At 29.6% G+C, this 23,077-nt stretch overlaps 1 protein-coding gene and 1 non-coding gene across 2 annotated transcripts in view; both read left to right on the top strand.

Moving 5' to 3' along the window:
• Positions 1-6,501, top strand: part of LOC129966935 (hephaestin-like protein) — a 47,695-nt gene extending 41,194 nt beyond the window's left edge. Inside the window, exons 14-15 of the mRNA XM_056081550.1 lie at positions 4,041-4,199; positions 6,096-6,501. Coding sequence (XP_055937525.1) covers positions 4,041-4,199; positions 6,096-6,394 — 458 coding nt within the window. The 3' untranslated portion in view covers positions 6,395-6,501. The remainder of the gene's footprint in view (positions 1-4,040; positions 4,200-6,095) is intronic.
• Positions 6,502-9,124: 2,623 nt separating this feature from the next.
• Positions 9,125-9,196, top strand: Trnae-cuc (transfer RNA glutamic acid (anticodon CUC)). Its single transcript has one exon. It is a non-coding gene; the product is annotated as a tRNA-Glu (tRNA).
• The last annotated feature ends 13,881 nt before the right edge of the window (positions 9,197-23,077 follow it).

Raw genomic sequence — 23,077 nt, 5'->3', positions numbered from 1 at the left:
GACAAATCGAATGTTTATCTTTCAGAAGTTTTAAGGCACTTGAAGTCATGTGCGTGCTAATTTCTCTCATTGGATATTTAAATTCAACTAGATCTGATTTGACTTGATTGGTGTCTCCATCTCTTACAGCCAAAATTACTGAACATTTTAATTAACTATTATCCCTTAATTGAAACAAGTTTACGGTTCTTAATATTACTTTCTATATAAATGTATCACATTTGTGTCTGTAGGAATTTAATTTACAATATAAAATATTGAAAATTTTTACTCAAATTCATAAATATTGTCTTATAGACAGAAAGAATACGATAATGCATACAGAAAGAAAAGAGAAAATTTTCAAAGTATATTAAGGAACGATATATTTCATCAATCTTTAATTGTAAATAGGGCCATCAATAGAAATATAAAATGCTCAGAAGTAGTGTATAAATTAATTGCACACGAACAAAATTCTCAGTTACTTGATGAACTTTATCAACAGCTACTAGCAATCTTTCCCTAAAGTTTCACCTAATTCAATAACTCTTTCATCTCAGTGCATTTAAAAGCGTTGGGCATGGGATCAATTGATAGATCATAATTTTAATTTGCCCTTAGAAAAAGAATCCCAAGTATATCAAATATGTGATAGTTGTAGCGCCACAACAGCTGTACGAAGGTTGAAGGTTAATCGTCCGAGGTCACCAAAGTAGCGATTTGAGATGCGCGAGGATAGAACTTGAGACCTTGGGGTTTGCAGTCCAGTAACATGACCACGATACAAAAACAATTGATCGGGTAGCGTAGCTGTTTACTGGCTTATAAGCTATTCACTACATAGTCATGGCATACGGTCAAGTCTATTTTGTTCAATTTAACGGTGACCGTAAATAATGCTTAAATAATTTCTAATATCTGTGATGAAATAACTAAGTAGATCTACAACCATTATTGCTTGCGAATTGTGTAAATACTTTAAAAGAAACAAGTTTCAGGAAAATATCGCGCAAAAATATTTCATACATGCTACAATGCAATGTATAATTCTACTATTTTGATATTCCATTCCACTTCCTATGTTGATCCACCCTATCTGCGCTGGAATTAAGGGCGGGTCATTATTGATAAGCTGGTAATCTCCTGTTCTATAGATTATTATACGCCCAGGTATTTAGCATATCAGAACGTATAAGCATAGTCTCGTAAGTGAATGTCACTTCATCAAACTCTACCGCCTTAGTTGTAGCACTTGCAGACTTTTAATTCTGCACAAAATACATTTCGATCTCCTCCCTCTATTTGCAACTGAACTTCTGATGAATATATTAGAATCACTCTGTGTATAACACATAAATGATAAAAATGCAATAATCCGAACATAAACAGTATATTTACTCGCTTAACGTTTGAAATACTTTTCATGGCATTCTTTCTATAATTTCCACTGATTTCCACTTGCGGTTTATATTATATAATTTTTTAAGCAGAGGCCAAAGACAGAGAGACACTTTCGAATTTTAAACTTCGCTTTTATCCCATCCCGGGAGGCATAAATTATGTACAAGAAAGCGAGGGCGAACTGATGCCCGTTCATAAGTGATACAAGAGCAGAAGACAGCAAAAACGGACAGAAAATATTTTTCTAAAGTTATTTATACTATGATTTTCTGATTGGATTTCTTTACACTTGTCGATTTGGATAAGGGCAATTTAAATATCTTTTATAAGAATTTGTTTAGGTTAGCAGATTTTTTATTCCTTCACTCGGAGCGGGTGAACCGCTGATTTAAACATTTTTTATAGCGCTTCTGTTGGATTAATTAAATGAAATGTGGAATTGGATCAGTAAATAAGAGAATATTTTAGAAGGAAGTTAATATGGGCTGAATTAAGATAAAACGTTGGAAATTAATTAGGGTTTAATTTAGATTTTAAAATATCATTACATAGTGTGTGTGTGTGTGTGTGTGTGTCACATTTTCATTTATTACATTTTTACAAATAAAAAAAAATTAGAATATTCAAAATGACACATTTTTCAAGATTATAAAATTATATAATAGTTTCAAATTATGCAGAAAGTAATATTATATATTACAAACGTTATAAAATACGATTCAATAACCTTACGCTATTACATGAAAACGAGTGGTGACAAGGCGTTATGTTGTGCTAAAGACATTAAACATCTGCATGTAGTGACTTGTCTTCCTATTAAGACTACCACTTTTGAAAACGCCTGACTATAAGAGTCCGGATTATTACAATACCTATTTCATCATTGTTAAATTTTGAAATGTTTGTTTCAAAAATGTAATACCAAAATTCTATCTTTAGAACAAATTAAGATCTTCTAGTTGTTAAAGAATCTTTCTGGCTAAATGAAAATGATGACTAAAAATATGCTTAGAAAATAAAGCATGTTTCTTTTTTCAGAAAATATATAGGTGTTGTTTTTTAATAGGAAGAATGTTTGCATTTTGATATGCTTTTATCACATTTATTAATTTTTTTTTCAAAATGAGTAGATGGTAAAATATTTTTTGAAAAATATTGAAATATATTAATTTGTAGTTATATATTTTTACCAGAGCGTCCTATGCTATGATTCAAAACTCGAAATATGCTTAGATAAGAATATATTGAGGTCTCGAAACCTTCCTTAGAGCCTGATTATTCGTATTTTAAACATTTATAACAGAAAAAAAATAGGAAAATAATTTTAGCTTCAGGATTAACAGAAAATTTTTTGCATAGACATGTTTAATTCAATTATCTTTTATCTTATTTATGAAGACTAAAGTCCCATTTTTCTTTAAAAGACAGAATTTTTTGGACAGAAATAAAATTAATAAAATATTTCCAGTTAAAACCAGTGGAAATAATCTTCCCAAAATTTTCTCTGAAAAAGTTTTCCTACAACCAGATAAAACTGCTGACTTAGGGTAAAGCCACGAATGTCTTTTATGGTATTAGCGAACAATAGTTATAAAATTTAGATTTTTGGCGTGAATCTAGCATTTTTACTGAATCGATCGTGCGAATATGCATTTTTTACACCTTTCTTTTTCCAAAGAAGAAAAAGCCAAAATTTGACAAGAAATTACAACTGTAGTCACAAGATCACATAATCGAATTTCATTGATTTAAATTATTGTGTTTACATGCATGCGAAAATATAGATAGATAGGCGGTCAAAAATTTGACAGATTTTACTCAAAATTTGATAATTATCTACCTTATAGACGCTAAACTTGTGTACCAAGTTTCATTTATTTAGATTTTTACGTTTTCTAGTTATTCTAGTGTACTCAAACAGATATACTTCATCTGAATGGATTTTACCCAAACTCCTCATCAGAAATCTACAAATTTGGTTTAAAGTCCATTAGACAAATTTATTTTGTCAACTTCAGAGCATTTTTGAATTATCGTATTATTAGACAGACAGACAGTTATTTTTCAAACTCAGGTCAATTTCAAGGAACGTCTGAAACGGGGAGTGGCGCAGCATGGCCAGATGTAGCCCTTGTGCCATTAAACCTAAAATAACAACAACTGAAAAGGGGAGATTCGTCAAAATCTCAAGTTCGAATATTTTTTTTTTTTTTTTGATGATTACAATACTTTTTTTGTCTATATTTTGAATATGAAAAAATAAAAAGATTTTTTTTGGTGCAAAAGTTTCAGAAAATCTGTTCTATACTAATTATAACCCCCCCGGGGGGGAAGCATCTTATCCTCGAAATGAGGATAAGATGCTTCCGGCATGGTGGTTGGATCTCGCCACCCTGGAGGTTACATTAATAGGTGGGAGATCTGACTCCTCCCATTGATGACGGGACGTACTTCCTTCGGGGAGTATTGTACCGTGGCCGGTGACGGCCCTTAGGACTCAACCACAGTTCCCGCCAATGTTGCTGTTGCGGCGGTCCGGTCATTCAGTTTTATGGTTTAAATCCGAGGGCCTTCGTGGCGGGTCGGAGAGTTAGATGGTTAACTATACTAATTATTAATTAAAATTTTAAAAATGTGTATTACGTTTATTGTTATAGGAGCAAGATCTGACGCGCAGCACGAGTTCGTCGTATTATACACCATCCTGGATGAAAATGAAAGTTGGTATATTCAAGAAAATGTGATGAGGTATACATATCAACCTTTCTCCGTTGATTACCAGAACAGAGATTTCAGGACCAGCAACAGAATGCATGGTAAGAAACCAATCTCAGTTTTTATTAACTATATTAATCAAAATTTACGCATTAAAACTAACATTTCGCACAGTTGGAAAGAACATTTTAATTTAGCTGATGTCTGAAAATATTTAGTGTATAGACAATTAATACTGGCTTGGATTGTGTATTGGTAAGATATGGGCCTCACATGCTTCATTTACAAGGTTTGATTCCTAGTTAAAAATAGATTGGACTTTTTGAATCCAAGAATCATCTGAGTCATGTTATATAATTATATAACAGGTCAACGAGCTCTTGAATATTTGTTTGGCTCTTCTTTGCTTTCGGCAACATCAAATTCTTGGCTTAGCATTCAAGAGAAAATGCCTCATTAGTTTTGACAGATGAACCGTGTTCAAAAATTCGGAGAAAACAACCACCGATAGCGAAATCACAGCTAACGAATGACTAAATACAGATTTTAGGTAAACATCATGCTTTGAGATAAGAAATAAACCTCTTTAAAGATCGGGGAAAAAAACTGTTGAAAATAGGAAAAATTTTAACAACGGATCGATAGGCAAAACTAATGAAGGGGTAAATTATATTTTTAAATTTCCTCCAGCTTACTTTACCAGCAAATGTGTTTGCTACTTTTAGAAAAGAAAGTTTTTCTTTTTTATTTTCTCTCTTACCATCAAAGGCATTTATATATTATTTATAAAACTTTAAAATAAAATTCTTTTTAAAACTTCCTACTGCAAATTTTCAATTTTGCAATTTTCCTAAACTGCAAATATTATGTTCTATGTTTCTACTAATTTTTGCAAAGTGTATCCGTTGAAAAGTGGCTGACTAATCCACAGTAGGGTGTTAAAAAAGGAAAATTAGAACTAAACTTTTAACATACCTAGAAGTTTTTTGTATTTATTCAAACAAAAGTTAAGTTATACGATTAATAATTGATTTGAAAAAGAGATTACCAATCTAAGACAATTTTATTTCTTTTACTTCTTTTTGCATTAAAAGGCTGACAGTATATAGAATACCTGAGCAATATTTAAACCACTTGACATTTAGAAACATATAAAATATTTTGCACATTTTCTAAGTATCCTGTGCAATACTAATGAATAAACCAACAAAAAACAAAATGTTCTAGCTAATGGAATTTTTAATGCGAGGCATATTTTTAATGCATGACAAGGCGGCTTGAAAACCCAGGGGATATTCGGTTTTTATTTCAGAATTTAATCAGAAGTGATCAAATATACTAATTTCAATTTTTAAAGAATGACTGATTTTATGCTCGCAGAAATATACAGAATGCCGGCATAGTTAATCTAGGCATTCTGTAGAATGTCTAGATTAACTATGAAATAATTTATGAAAAGACTAAAATGTCACGTATTACCGTGACGTACTATGTAATAACAAATGACAAACCGGCGAAGCATAAAATAAATAACCGATTTGTTTCGAATATCATCTCAATCCATACTTTTTTTGAACAGAATTTGTCATTCTATAAAATGCATGGGTATTCTATAAATGTCTGAGAAATTGTAAAACATATTCAAATAATTCCCATACTTCATACTTTGCCTAAGAAAATTTTTCTATAGAATGTCGGCGTTTCAAATATTGTCAGAAATTTCTATTATATAATCATCCATCACCGTCTGTAACACTGGAAAGTTTTAAAATATCCCCGTCCCTTTCTTCGACGTCATTATCTGATGTGTAAATATAAACCTCTCACTTTAGGTGTCAAATTACTCAAAGAAATATTTTTTTTTTTTATGTTTAAAGTTACTCATTTATTTGTATATGAGTAAAGTGTGAGTTAACCCTAAAAGTTGTGAGTTAACCTTATTAAAACTCCGATTTTGCGTATTATAATTATTTTACTGCACTGTAATTTATTTCCAGCTGTCAATGGTCGTATTTATGGTACCCTCGAAGGACTGGTCGCCAAAAACGGCACAAAGACGGCGTGGTATCTCCTCGGCATGGGAAGCGAAGATGATCTTCACACAGCCCATTTTCATGGACAGACCTTCCTTATTCGATCGGACACGGTCCGTCGGGGAGATGTAGTCGATCTCTTCCCCGGATATTTCGAAACTGTTGAGATGATGAACGACAATCCGGGGACATGGATTCTTCATTGCCACGTAGATGACCACATGAGGTATGGAATGGCGGTCACTTTTACAGTCACTCCGTGAATAACAACATCGATAAGGTAATGTTACCCTAAAGATAGAGATTTGTGAAAAATGAGAAAGTGCAATAAATGTTGAAATATGGGAAATAAAGGATTTATTTTGATTGATTCATTCTTTTCTTACATTGAAAAGTTATGTAGACTGTTATACACACACATACACATTATTGGCGCTTACATACACATATTGGCGCATATTACATACACATGTGTATAATATTACATACACATTATTGACGCATATTACATACACATGTGTATAATATTACATACACATTATTGGCGCTTTTATTTCCAAGTATAACTATCATATGAATCTGCGGAAGCTATTTTATGATCTACATGAACTGGGCGGTGTTTTAGTTAAATCAAATATATATATATATATATATATATATATATATATATTTTAATTTAAAAACAAACTTTTATAGGAGCATTCGGAATAAGAAAATCGATATATTTAAAATAATTAGTGAAATCAAAGACACAATCCCTCAGTCGCAAACATTGGCCCGATAAGCTCACTTTTATTTCATATGAATATTCTTGATCCCTAGGTATATCATAATAATTGCCTGCCCCCCCCCATTATATTATAATGATTGCCTGCCCGCCATTATATTATAATAAAAATATTTAGAGAGATATCGTGTAATAAAACTTTGACACAGACCAACAACTGGTTAGATTTCCCTTTTTTGTATTCGCCAGTGCAGTATAATTAATCAATTAAAATCCGCATGGCAAATATAATTTCAAATAATAAGAGGAAGCAACTCAAAATTTTGTTGTAGTTACTAAATTAATGACATGATACGATGGGCGATTAGCTAATTGGGGAAGGCTGCTAGAAATTTTTTAGCTTGAAAGTCTAAAAATCAAAAAAAAGCAAACTACAACCTTTATATACATACCTTTCGTTTGAATCATTGCCAATCGCTGATGACAAAGCATGTGCAGTCGGGCTCGAATCACTTGAGATCATGGCAGGAAAAATTAAAAAGCAGAGAGACTTTCCACACCTTGGATTCGAAATTAAGTTTCGTTTGAAATTTTACAAAAATAACCAACATAAATTCCATTTTTAAAAGTATGAAACATGGAAATTAAAAAAGAGAAAACTCTGTAGTAAAGTACAGATTTAAAATATGTGGTAAAGTTATTTATTAAATTAATTAATTAAAACTCTGTGATAAAGTACAGAAATTCCACTACCAGAATTATTTTTTTATGTTTACAACAATTTCTCGCTGCCATATTCAATATCATTACATTTCTTCAGCATCGTGATCTATTAGTTTGCTGAGATAAGTTAAGGAAGATCATAATTAAATCGCACTATTCGAAATTGGAGAGAACCAAAATAAAAATTCGGATAAAAAATTGAATTCTTTTGATATTTTTTTTTAGGAAAGGAACATTATAATTCGCTTGTCGTTTAAAAGCTTCAGTTGATAAAATACCCCTTCTCTGTGAATCAACAAATATCTTACTTTTGAAAAGATTCACAAAACTAAAACATTGATTAAAGACTTCGCAGATTCATCATATGAGTTTTAAAAAAAAGTAAATGATTTTTAAATCGGACTGTACATAAGCAGCAACGTTTCAGCACCGCAATTCCAAGGTGAGAAGAATTTTCATAAAATCAAAATTTGAAATAGGAGAATTTAATTTGCAATTTTCAGAAACAAACAAATTTCTTTGATTATTTTATTAGTGAGAGAAATGCTCTGTTTTGTCTTTTGGTTAGTAACAAAACTTAAAAGATCTTTGTTCTCAAAAGTACTTTTGGATATTACTTTATCTACGCGATTCCTGTTATTCCGAATACAAAAAGGAATAAAAAGAATTCTCATATTGTTAGAAGGCGACAGAAGATAAGCAATACAGAGTACAGAAAGCATGAAGGTGGAACATGTTTAGTTTGCTTTATGCCCAAAAGATGGCGCCATGTGATTTTGATTTTCTTTCTTTTTAATTGTAATTTTTCTCTCGAACACAAAGTGGAATAATTTAAATATTTTATAACTTCTTTACTCTGAAAAACATTTTGAATATGCCCAACTAATTTTGAAATTGATAACCTTCTTTGAAAAAAATTTTGGTCCCTCAAATTATAATTTCATTCAATAAATGACAAAAAAAATAAAAAAAAAATCATTATTTGCTGCCCACATTTTAGGGTTTGCATAATGTGATGCAAATGCTATTCCATATGTTTTGATTTACTTATCGCAAATGAATTTAAATGAAACAATTTTATTAAATGAACACTGATAAAAATTCGTCATTCTGAATTTTCAATTATTAGAACACTTAGATCAACTGGGTATTAAAAGAATTTTTATGTTTAATCTATTAATCAAATGTAGATGGCAGCACAAGCATAATTTTTAAAAAATATTTTAAAAAATGTACTCTTATAAATCTCGCAAAAAAGTGAACTGAATTTTTTATTATAATATTTCTATAGAATTATATAATTTATTTAATTCTCAACAAAGAAATTTTATTTTCAAAAAACGAAACAATTCTTTATCGCAATCCATTAAAAATATTTCCTTCTAAAATGCAGCTGAAATATAGTTGTAAATCGTTATATTTATATAAAGCAAATCGACAATATCTCTATGAATATAAAGCTTATAAAGAATCAAACATTTCATTCCAAGAATTTTGTTTATTATTTATACATTAAATATGTTACTTCCACCTACTTATACAGTCCCACATGGTCTAGTGGTTAGGATACCTGGCTCTCACCCAGGAGGCCCGGGTTCGATTCCCGGTGTGGGAAGTATATTTTATTTTTCATAGTATTCATTTTGCAAATTATCATTATTTTACAAAGAGCTTTCTTACAACACTTTGTTTTTAATTTTAAAACAGTTATCTTAATCATTTATTCCTTTACTTCAAAAATAACAGATTTAGAAAAGAAATATTGCAATTATTTTTAAACTTCTCAAGGAATATCTGAAAACACTAATTTATCATTGTTCCAGAAAAGCATGGAACATTTATAAACCATCAAATGATTTAAATACAGACCACTTTTAAAAAGAATAAAAGTCATTAAGTATTATAGCTTATTACTCGAAAAAAAAGCCTTGTTCAAAATGGAATAAATTTCTTTTTACATTTTTTATGAATATTATTACAAGATTCTTAATCTTTTACATTTATTTTTATGTAGGTTAAGATACAATTGAACTTTTTTAAGCAATAGATTTAACTAAATTTAGTGTTGTTTGTTGCAATCACTAAGAAGATGATAGCTTTAAAAACCTTTATATTGAACTTTCGTAAGTATGCCATTGATTTAAAAAGTCTCATTTCAAAATCCTATAAATTGAAATCATTGATTAAATAGCTTTACTTTAAAATAAAGACGTCTAAGTGGAATGCTAACAAGAGTTAGATAGACAAGGCCTAGTTTCACATGGGCCAAAAAAAATCAATTTTTATGGAAAGTCAGGTCAATTTCGAATACGCAGTACATGAAAAGAATAGGAAAAATACTGAAATTAGCATTTTGTTCCTGGCATTTAACATGTTTTCTCTGCTTCCATCTTTCCTACTTCGAAAGATGTCAGTAATGATTCATTTCAAAATTGATCCAAGGTGAATGTCATTCTTTAGCTGACAGGAAACATTAACAAGTAAAAACAATTTATCGCATCGATAAGCAAATCCAAATATGAAAATAATTTCATGTGCCGATTTCCGAATATTTTCAAACCTGGCAAGTAAATATTTATAAAATTTGGATTTCTCAACTCACTCAGTTTTTGGTTTGAAATTTTGATCACTCTGAACTATATAACTCAATCAATAATTGAACGTTGATGAAAATTATAATTCATTAACTACAATGGTATGTAAATAATTATTTTAGAAAAATAAATTACAATATATTTATTTAAAATTTTGATACATACTGTAATGTTTTCAGGATCTCATAGATATTCGTTTTAGACCCAGTTTGGCCTCCTTGTATTTTATTTATTTTATTAAATATTTTATTTAATCAGTGGTATAGCACGAGTAAATGAAGCTTTAATAAATGGCATTTTTTTTTTTTTTTCGTCTTTCCTCGGCTTTCCAATCGGGGGGGGGGGGGGCATTATTTTATTTTTATAACACTCATGTAAATTGGTTCATATTAAAGAGATACAGATGACTTATAATAGAGGCTTGTTTCACAGTGTGCCGTGTCAAAAAAAGGAAGTGAGAAGCATACGGAATTGCTGTTGGTTCTCGTTATCCAGGTGGATATAGTAATGGTGTGGGGTCAAGTCACCTGCTGCCAATGACGGGACATACTTTCTACGGGAGGTGGTAAACCGAAGTCGTTGCTTACTTTGAGCATTTAACCATAGTTCCCGCCTATAGCTATTACAACAGTCCGATTATTCAATCTAACCGTATGCCTTCGGGTTGATAGGGGTGGCTCAAGTTTGCTTATAATATAAAAAGTTTTTCTTAAATATAAATATTTTTTAGATATTTAAGCGTTTAATTTTCAAATTTCAAAATTGTTTAAAAATAATTTGATATGAAAAAAATTTTATTTTAACATTTTGCAGTGTATAATTAGAATCAAAGGTCAAGAACCTTATTTTCAAATCTGGTTTTGCAAGTTTTTTAATATTAAAAAAATATATTGTTTTGCTTGATTAACTTCTGTTTACTTTCGAAATAACAGGAATATTAATTTAAGAAATACGTCATGAGGTTGTCCGTGGATGTATAGTGAGGGAGATGCCCCCCGTTTCTTGACTTTTACACCAAACCAACGGAAGATTGCTCGATTCCAATAGATTTAATAAACATCGGGCCATCGTTTAGGGCGAAAAAATGAGTAAATTGCTAGACCAAATCATTCTAAACTGGATACATGCCCTAAATTCTATATTAATTTACAACCATTGTAACAAATTAATATAAAATTGTTTAAAAAAACAAGAGGTAAAATTTAAACAGCAGAAACTCTTTCTATGTAGAGGATACTGTCGCTCTTTAATTTCTTTCATATGAGATTATAGCAGTGTTAAATGGTAGCTGTTATAATCCAACTTAAAATTTAAAACTGCCACAGATTATGACTGAATCTGCTCAAGATAAAAAGATAGATTTATGTTTGGGCCTTATTGTCTTTCCTCACTTGAAAAGTCAGCTGGAATATTCGTCCTCGATACTACCACAAAATAACATATTTTGTATTTAGACTTGTAGCGTAGGGAAAAAGATCGAGTACGAACTTTGAACTTTTGATCCAAAATTGGATACAGATGCAAGATTTTGGTCTCAAGATCACATACCACATTTCATTTACTTAGCTTACTGCGTATACGAGTAATCACTTTTACATATATGCAAATAAATACACATACAATTCAAAATTCTGAAAGATGCAATTCAAGACTGTTCTTATTTTCCTAATACGCAATTTAGTGCTTTTCTAATATATATATATGTAATGATATTTTAGGCTCTTAATTTCAATTTAATTAATTTCCAATTTTATCTTAAGTTAGCCCATAGTAACTCCATTCTAAAATATTCTCTTATTTCGTGATACAATTCCACTTTCTCTACTTAATTAATTCAAGAGAAGCTTTATAAAATTACTTAGTCAGCTAAACGCCGATACTTTCACACGCTCGGCGTGAAGGGGTAAAAATGTCCAGTAAGCACATTCTTTCTTAAAAGATTCCTGTGTTTCCCTTACATGTGATTGACATATGTCAGAAATCCCTATCAGAATCTTAATAATATATTAGCACAATGAAGAAATATTTTCCCTGTCAAAATCTAAGGTTATATAAGGCGAGGGATAATTTATTTCGGCCCTTTTTCCCCACTTCGGCTTTTGTACTGCGCTGCGGCGGACGTCTTGTCCGCGTCTCTGCTTGTAAATAATTATGCTTTCCCGATGGATTAAAAAGAATTTAAAAATGTAAAAAGTCTCTTCACTGCTGGTCGCACCTGCATTCTGCTTAAAATAAAATAATGCTTACATATTAAAAAGCCGACAGGATTTCCGAAATGTATTACATATTATATATATATATATATATATATATAAAGACGTTAGCAGTTCATGTTACAAACACATGGACGAAGAATTTCATTTAAAATGAGACATATGTCCTTCTATTTTAGGGTAAAATTCGCATTTCAAATATCATTCGATTGCCAAGTTCCTTTTCATTCAGTTAGTTTTCTTCTTTTTTTTTTTTTTTTTTCTACGAATATAATACCAAATATATATATATATATATATAACTTTAGATAAACCTTAAAAAAAACTAAGATTCATCAAAATTAACTCTAGAAAAGTTTCTATGGTGATTAAAATACCTTCTCTTTGCTTACTTCGAATATAAGAAAGAAAGAAAAAAAAAGGGGGGGGGGGATATTAAACCTTAAATAATAAAAATCTATATTTTTTGCATGAAATCTCCACATCATCAAATAATTGCCATAACTGATGTTAGCTGAAATTGTACTATTCTTCATAATGAAAGTTATGTGTTCTACTGAGGGTATTTTAAACATCGGTACTTAAAGAAAAAAAATTATGACTTTTTAAAATTAATTTCATAATGTATCATAATCTCCTCACTTATAGTGTGACTAATTAATATTTAGTGCAAGTTAATTAAGAATCGGAAAGATTTCTTTCTCAATTTAAAATGCCGCAGTGACATTTATTAATTCAAAATACTTAGTCTAAATAATATTAATTACGTTTTCCACAATTTTTTCATTTACTCCTAGCACAATAAAAAGTGCTGCAATAGTATATATTACACTATCGATAAATATCAGATCTATTTCTTTTGTATCATCAAATTCTACACTGACTCTTTCAAACAAAGATTGGCGACATTTTCGATCTCACTCGCACAGCCTGAAATCGTGGCAACCCTGTCAGAGCGGGGACAAAGGAAGTGACTTACACGATGCCTGTGGGGGAGGGAGACATTTTAAACGCGGAGGAAGGGGGAGGGGAACAACACTCTCTCCAACTGAGCTAACATGTTCCCCGAATGGGAATCATGCTGAACTTGTTCCCAGGTGTCCAAATATATTGCTGAGTGCTAGATTTAGCGATAAGGGCGAAGTATATATAATACACCCGCCCTCCAAGTTTCAGTTATCTAATATTTTATAAAAATAAAATATTATTTATTTAACAAAGCAAATAAGTAGCAAAATTTCACGATTCCATTACAAAATTTCTGCAAAAAAAAAAAAAAAAAAAAAACTTTTAAATACAAGTGATAGTTTATATTAGTTTTGAAGCTTACATTTAAATTATCGTTTCCTTCATTTTTACTATAAAAATATTATTTACTGAAGAAAAGCATCATGCGGTTTCAATAAAAGTATAAATATTGAAAGTATAATATTCACAATACATAAATAGATACGTAAAAAATTTTCCTAATAGCCAAAAGTTATTTTAGTATGTTTTATATATATATATATATATATATATATATATATATATATATATATATATATATATATATATATAAACATCTGGGTTAGTAAAAGATTATGCCCATTTTAGTTTAGCAGATGTGTATTTTTATGAAAGCTGTGTTAAAACAAGCGGGAGTGGCTTACATGAAACATTTTCAAGTACGATTTAACAAAGTTGTTACCACTCCCCTCCCCCTCGCAAAAAAATGTGAATCTTGGACAAAGCCGTGAAGGCCATGTGTGTTCAGATTATTTTATTTTTAGATTCTGCACCCGTGTATTTTCTGCTTGATAGCGTAATACGTAGGTTAAAAACCCCAAGATCATGTAAATCTTAGAGATCTCCCTTTTTCTAAACAGTAATTTGATATATCAGATATTTTGTATTGATCTAATTATTTGTGTAAGCAGTTTTATGTAGCAAATTTTGATAATCTGATATACCAGATATTTTGTACTGATCTGAATTATTTGTGTAAGCAGTTTTAAGTAATGAATTTTGATAATTTGATATACCAGATATTTTGTATTGCGCTGAATTATTTGTGTACGCAATTTTATTTATCAAATTTTGATAATCTGGCAGAACATATACTTAAGGGGAAGATGAAATTACTCTCCGTTTCAAGAAAGTTGATTTCAGTATTTCTCGTCTAAAAAATTAAAAACTCAGAATTTCAAACAAAATAGAAAAAAAAAAATGTTGAGCACAGTTTAAATATTATATATAAATATTTAAAGACTGCTGTATTTTTACAATTTTTAAATATATATATATATAAAAAGCAATATTCTTTATAAAGTTTTGAAACCACTTAATATAAAACTTATAAAAGATAATTAAGTAGGAATTTTAGAATAATAATTTAACATTCAATAAATATTTTATCTGAATTTGAATTAGATCGCTTGCATAATTCTCGTCAATTAGCGAAAATATAAAATTTATATAATCAGAAAATTTCGCAAAAGTATGCATCGAAAATATATATCGTTGTGATTTTTGTGTTATTGCTTTTATATGGTACAAAACTGACTGAAGGACAATCAATACTTGTCAGATTTGGCTCCAAACTAGATACAGAGCTGCACTTTACGTGCTATATATGTGTACAAACTTTATTCGTGCAACTCTTTACATTGGTCAAGCTATAGTGTTCCTGTTCCTTGTAATCCTGAGAATAGATTTCATTTAAAATTTAACAGAAATTTATACATTTGGTACTACTACAAAACCTGCATACAAAATTTTATCAATCTAGTGCAACACGTTTTTGAGTTATTGTGCTCACAGTGTGGTAGACAGGCATACTTCCAAAAATGAGTTTGGCGTACTCAGAGAGATCCGAATTGTGGAGATTCGCCAAAAATCTCAAGTTGCAAGTTTTTGGCGACTATAATACTTGTCTGTCATATATGAGAAAGTGAAAATATCACTATAATTCTTACTGGAATTATATATATAATCAGCAAGAAGAGTGGGCGAGAAAGCTGCAATTGTTCTATGCTGTCGGACATTCATTCTTTATTTCTTTGTAGAACTCTTTATAATTGGCTGATATTAGCTTCCGGTGTCCTGTATTTTCTTAATACTAACAGAAAGTTTTTCTTGGTTGGCAGACTTGTTTTCTGGATTTAGGGATGAACAGTGGAATGCCATAATGTTTCTCCAATGATTGAAATATTTCTTCTAAGATACTGTCGGTCTATAGACAGTTTGTATGCAGTCGGTATGTATGCAGTCGGCACATAGTTGGTATACATAAAGTTTGGTTATTACAATTTCTGATTCTTCACTAGTGAAATAGAATTCGTAATAATTATTCACTGCAAAATAACTTTGTGCTCTAGAGGAACAGATCATCCATAATTTCCGGAATAAAGAAGCTATCACTAACTAATTTTCAAACTCAGCTACATTTCCGTTTGACACATTTTTTACTTTCAGTACGAGTATACGAGAAAGTATTGTTATCGTTAAAAATTCTATTGCAAAATTTTAACGAATCTCTCATGCTTCAGATTTCTCCGATTGCTAAAAAAAGCATTTTTGGGATAATGTTTGTTTATCTGTAAACATGATAATTTAGAAAAAGCTTCGAGTTAGGCACATGAAATTTGGTATATAAACGTACGACCAAATTTGTATATTTTTATCAAATTTTGAATGAAATCCATTCTGAGGCAATCTATCTGCCTGGCAGTTCGAATACAAATGAATACAATAACTATAAAATGTAAGGATCTAGATAGATAAAATTTGATACACAGGTTCTGCATCTTAAATATAGTTGTTGTTTTTTATCAAATTTTAAATCAGTCGTAGGGTTTACCGTCTGTCCCTCTGTACTTTCGCTTAAATGTAAACGAAACAATTTAAACAAAATATCTTAAATCATTGAAGTTTTGTATATGATCCTGTGACTGTAGTTGCAGTTCTGTGTCAAATTTAAGTTTTAATTCATTGAGAAAAAAGCGCCCAAATTCTATTTTTCTGTACTTTTGTATTAGCTATATGCCAACGATTAATCGCCAAAAGAAATTGCCGAAGAACTCACGTTGTTAGCCTCTTTCATAACTACTGTTAGCCAATAACTTGTACAGGTAGAAATACGCAATGATTAGAAAATATACGAAAAAACATCGGAAAGACTTCTTCCACTGTTTCTTTTTTCTTTTCTTCTTTCTTTTAGTAAATAATTTTATCCCATTAAGACAATTAGTGCTTGCAATATGGAGGAAATGGCAACCGTCTCTAAAAGATGACACATTTTCAAAATGAATTCTGGAATGAGACCCGCCTGGAAGCACTTTAACCGATGAAATAAGTGCAATGCCCACATGGAATATATGAGTCGATGCTAACAGACGGCGAAGCCACTAAAAAGTGAATTTATAAACAAAAATTGGAGATGACCCCTTTTCAAAATGACCGTTTCAATTGAGTCCATTCATTTCATAAAACGGTAAATTTCCATTTATAGTTGGTACGTTGCAAACCGGCGGGGGCATTGCTTTATTGAAAATGAAGCCAAAGGAATCGTATAAATTGCAAAAGTAATTGGCGGCGTAAGATTTGTAGGAAGAACGAGAATCAAATCGAGAATAACGATCGAGAACTATTGAATGAAGAATTGAATAAACTTCCAACGGCAGCAGAAAATGAAAATAGACTGGACCGGACTGAATAAAAGCAAGGCGAAAGGAAGTCTTGAGGCAAATTTCATTCAACAAAATAATAATTTATTATATTCAAATTTACTGCATTACACTGAATTGGCCATAAGGAATTAAGGAATACATAGTAATGATAAATTATTTAATCATGTTTTATGAAGTTAAAATTTAATAACACAAATAATATTTAATTAATCAAATAAAAAATTAATTCCTAAGTTTCTTAAACAAATTTTTAGAATAAAGTTATAAAATGCAATTTTAATTTCATTTTCTTATAAGATTTATAACGTATTCATTAATAATATAATATTTCAAGATTTAATTTTTACACCAGATAAAATAAGTAAGCATGTGAACCATTTTTGACTAATACTAGAACTTATTAAAAATTATTTTTTTTATTAAGATTATCATTACTAAAAATCATTATTTTTCATTTTCTGAGATAGAATTTTCTGCAAATGTGACAGTAAATGGTAAGGTCAACAAAATTTCGATGTAATTCAAATAAATTAAATTTAAATAAATATTATAATAATTATATTATTGAGATCCTGGGAGGATCAAAATCTCAATAATATAATTATTACCAAAATTTTTGATTTCATTAATTTTCATCATAGTTTTTGATTTTAACTTATACTATAGAGTCACATAAATTTTGATTTCATTAATTTTGACCATAAATTTTGATTTCATAAAATTCTACATTCTAGTCTTTACAACAATCAAAAAAATCTTTTATTCCACTTGCAAAAAAAAAAAAAAAAAAAAAAAAAAAAAATGCCACCTTTGTAAAAAAAAAATTTATATTGTTTCTATTAAGAGTCACTTAAAACTAAAGCCTATATAATCGAGGTTAACTATCTGTAAACTCAGTGAGATTTAAAGAATCCAACTGCATCTTGAATAAGATTCAAGTATTAGATTCATATTATATATATACATATATATATATACCCGTACAAATATTCAAATATATAGTTGGCCGGATTTTAACCTGTTAACCTAGTATGTCAAAATATTTCAATGCGGGACGATTTGAATATAAATTATTACCGCTTTAACAAGTTAAAAAAAAAATGTTATGCCTTTTGTAAAATCAATCAATGACGGGCGGTCTTGTATAATCACATCGTTCATCACCCGCTCCACCCCCCACCCCCTTATCGGATTAGCTCTGAAAGTATAGGTGGTGAAATGACAAAAATTTGAACGAAACGTTTAGAAACACGCTGCTGCTATCTAATTTTTTAGTGGACAAAATTACTCCATATGAAGAAAAAAGAGGACCTTTCAAAAGAGGCATTCGAATACCTACTTAAAAGAATCAGTGTCGCAAATAAAAAAAAAAGAAAAAGAAAACAATTCATTGTGTGCCACACAGCATTTCATAGAATGCCGCGTCACACATGATGAACATTTTCATTTTCATAGCCATGCCGCACTGCACTGTGCAACACTATAATGTATTTTATGTGGGTGTCTGATACTGAGACCTGAAGGGAAAATCCTTTTTAAGTGTGATTTCCGCAAATATAAAATAATAAAATATATAAGCACCATCAAAAAAACCAATAATCTGATGAAACTAAAGGCATTTTGCCAACTCATAATCATACAATCAATGTCGAAAAAATGCGACTTTTCAAACAAAAATGTATTTCGCATTTGCAGTGGTATATAATGTATAAAAAGTTGATCTATACGTCATATTCCAATGATGATGTGAATAGTTTATCACATTTCGAATCAAAATCAAATTATCATTCTGATAAATAGACTTGAAATGATCCCATAAGATACTTGAGAAATTTCACAGTTTAACAGTCACAAACACAGCGAATGATTTCTCAACCAGCTGGAGCGGTCTCCCCATAACTTTCTCGCATATTCTCTAGTAAACTTGTCATGCCAAAGAACGCCTTGAAAGGTATTGGCGTGCACTAGTTACGAAATTTTAACTTTTGGAGTGAATTTAGTATTTTTGCTGAATCTATAATATCATCTTTGGCAAGCTATTTTTCGATTAATCCCTGGCATGTTAGTACCCAAAAATAGTATTTATGTTTCAGTGTAGTATTGTTATAGTAAAATAGTATTGTTTTTTATTTTTTCAACCAATTGAAACAAAAATTTGACACAAAACTGTACTTGTAGTTACAAAATCATATACTAAATTTTATATAGCTAAATCACTGCTTTTTTGAACGATCGCGTTTACATGTTTCTTAAAGTATAGACAGACAGGCAAGACATGTCATAGCTGGATTTGGCTCAAAATTGTCGGATGTCTACACGATAGATATTAAATCTGTGCAGCAAATTTTATCTATCTAGTTCTCTTCGTTTTGCAATTAGCGCGTAAACTTATATTCGAACAGCCGGACTTCCTCTCAACATATTTTACTCAAAATTTAATAGAAATCTGCAAATTTGGTTTAAAGACCGTATACCAAATTTCAGCCGACTAGCTCAATGCATTTTTTTATTTATCTTTGCCACAAGAACAGACAGACGGAGGGACATTTTCCAAAAATGTGTTTTTCGAACCCAGAGAGATCTAAAACGTGGAGATTCGACAAAATCTCTAATTCGAAGTTTTTGACGGTTACTATACTTGCTCTATACTATCTATAAGAGAAAATAAAACTGTGAAAATAAAGACAGCAGTAATTTAATTTTAACTAACTAAATCAGTCAAAAACTTATTAATCGAACTTAATTATTGAGATCATAAAAACGGAAAACAATAGTTCATAATGTTAGTACAAAAATAAATTATCACTCTCGCTGACTAAAATTATACTAATTGTAAAATATGCAAAAAAGGAGCGCCGATTTGATTATGTGCACTATTTTAGTTATTTACGTTCAAATTAAAAATCTTGGAAAGAAATTATAAAACCGCACATCTGGTAAAAGCAGAGAAATGCTGCAAAAAAAAAGGGGGGGGGGAGAGAGGTAGATAATACAAACGACATGAAATCTTGTTTTCGCAAAATAATAGTTTTCAAGGGAAACTTTGTTTCGCAGAAAACATGCAGTTTAACTATTAACTACATTCTAGCAATTTTTGGTGGTACGAACCCTTAAAAAAATCTTATTTTTGTTGTATTTATCCGAAACGATAAACTTTTTCAAGAAAAGGCCACAATTTAAAAGTGAAACTGAAAAATAAAATCAAAGCAGATTTTGAGAAACAAAACATATGCAAATCCTCTTTCCTAAAAAAAGGCTTGAAACAAATAACAAATTCGGATGGTAATATTAAAAAGACATTTAAATCTGGGAAATGTAAAATTTATCGTCTGTTACTAATTTTTTTTATTCCTTCATCGTTTGCATTAGAATTGTTGAGAAAAAAGTTTCTTTTTTTTTTTTTTACACTGGAATAAATTGCATTAGAAATACCAGAATTCAAAACAAAAGCAAAAAAAGAAAAAAGTGAAAAAGAATCAATTCAACATTGTAAATTTTTTTCTCGTTTTCTGTCGTCTCTTGAAAGAGGGTTTTGGAAGAGTTTCCAAGAAAGAAATAAAGTAGCTATATTTCTTAACGATCCGAAAAAACAACCGTTTCTAACTTATTTCTTTTGAACAAAACAATGTAATCTTCAAAAACATCACCGAAGATTTTGCTGAGCTTTAATAACTTCAAAGCTCGTTTTAAGATAACAAAAAAAGAATTTTATGTTCGATATTTTCTTACTTCTAAGTCATGAAATAACACACATTCTATTTTAAATTCGTTTCATTCGACAGCTATAAATAAAAACATTTATTTTATTCGTCTGACAGTAGAGTTGTCTTTTAAATAACTTATGAATCGTGTTTCGTGAAGTAAAATATATATAAGAGTAGATGATTTTCTCGCCGCATTTTACTTATTACAAATAAATATAAGATATTTTGCGATAAGTGTATACCAGGATTAGAATTAGAATTGGCAAAAAATTATACAGTACAATTATGTTGATTAAATTTCTTCACTACCTTACAAAAGTAAAAACTTATCAAAATTTAAGGGGGTAGAAGACTCTATTAGGCACTTTTGCGAATTATTCACTTAGATTTATGAATTGTTTTATGTATATGTATTAAAATACAAATTTGTTGTAAACTTTAAAAAAAATATATTATTTATCCAAAAAAAATTAAGATATATGTAATTTTTAAATATTTTAGGTGATTTAATTTTTAATTTTTTAAATTATTTTTTCCTAATTACTCAATATAAATTTATTTGGAGCAAAATTGTGTATGATTTTGTAATTCCAATTAAATGCGAATTTAATTGGAATTGCACACTTACTGGATTTTCATAGGAATTTTATGTTTTTCTGAACTAAAATTGACTTTTAACCGTCTAAAAAAAAACTCGAGATATAAAATGTACACCCTATTTTCTTTTAATGCTTAATTTTTTAATTTAATTTCTTCAAAAATTAAGACACTTGGAACATCTCAAAGATATTTAAATTTAATTGCAATATCATTTTAAGAATTTTTTTTTCTTTTTTTTCCCTCTAGACCCTATAAATATTTGTTTTATTGGACTATACATTTTATGTCAATATTTTAGTTGAATATAAACATATATTTTTGTTATGAAACAATAAAAATATAAATTCATGTTTTCGTCCATTTTTGTTCATTTCAAAGTCTACTGTCCCTTTAAAATTAGGCAGTGATTGTGCAATCAGTGACGACATAAATTGTCTCCATTTTTCAGTTTCAGAAAAAAGAATTCGAAGCTTTCTTAAATTTCAATATATGTGGAAATATTTAGAAAGAAAATTCACACGTGTTCTTCAAAACTATACAAATGCTTTGTAAAAATAAAGAATATTTATGTAAAATGACGACAGATGGAAAAGAAGGTGGAATTATTCGTTGCCTTTTAAAAACATAATATTAAGCAGCTTATTAATAATATCTCGTCATGGACAGCAGTGTTTATTTAGAGAACATTCGTATTGTTTAGTGTTTATTTAGAGAAAATTCGTATTGTTCAGTGTTCGTAGTGTTTATTTAGAGAAAATTCGTATTGTTCAGTGTTCGTAGTGTTTATTTAGAGAAAATTTGTATTGTTTAGTGTTCGTAGTGTTTATTTAGAGAAAATTCGTATTGTTTAGTGTTCGTAGTGTTTATTTAGAGAAAATTCGTATTGTTTGGTGTCCGTAGTGTTTATTTAGAGAAAATTCGTATTGTTTAGTGTTCGTAGTGTTTATTTAGAGAAAATTCGTATTCTTTAGTGTTAGTAGTGTTTATTTAGAGAAAATTCGTATTCTTTAGTGTTAGTAGTGTTTATTTAGAGAAAATTCGTATTGTTTAGTGTTTAGTGTTCGTAGTGTTTATTTAGATAAAATTATATAAATTCGTTTATGCAAATAAAATTCGGCATATAATATCACAGATGAGCTGGATATACTTCCTTTATATCAAACCTTTGTTTGCTGAAAAATAACGAATATTGGGAATTTAAGAACTTTCCGAAAAACTAAAACTAGGCTGACATTAATACTAATTAAAAATGAGTATTTTATACTCCATACGTTGATATTTTTCTTTCCCTTACAAAGCTGTTCTCTTCATATTTGTAGCATAGTTAATAGAACTGATTTTCGTAACAATAAATCAAATAATTGATATGCATTTTATTTGCTGTTTATCAAAAATTGCGTTAGTATTAAAGTGTTTTAAATCACGATAAAATATTTTATTTTGCATTTCTAGAGCTTACATTCATTTAGAAAACTGATTACATTTCAATTGAATTGAACAGACTAATTCCGTTTTAATAGAATTTTTCACTCTAACATTTATTCTCTAGTCTAACTTTAATTCAATCTCCATTTTATGTCATTAATTGCTAAATCGGACGAAAATTAATTGCTAAATTTGAATCCTGGATCTAAATTATTTCTTGTTGAATTTGTAAACATTATAATTTGTAAAGAATGGTCTTTAAGTATCTGAAAAGAAGCTGAAATAGTTAA

Source organism: Argiope bruennichi, chromosome 4 (assembly GCF_947563725.1).
Source record: "Argiope bruennichi chromosome 4, qqArgBrue1.1, whole genome shotgun sequence".
Classification (NCBI taxonomy): Eukaryota; Metazoa; Arthropoda; class Arachnida; order Araneae; family Araneidae; genus Argiope; species Argiope bruennichi.
The sequence above is the reverse complement of the archived record's forward strand: the minus strand, read 5'-3'. Positions and strand labels throughout refer to the sequence as shown.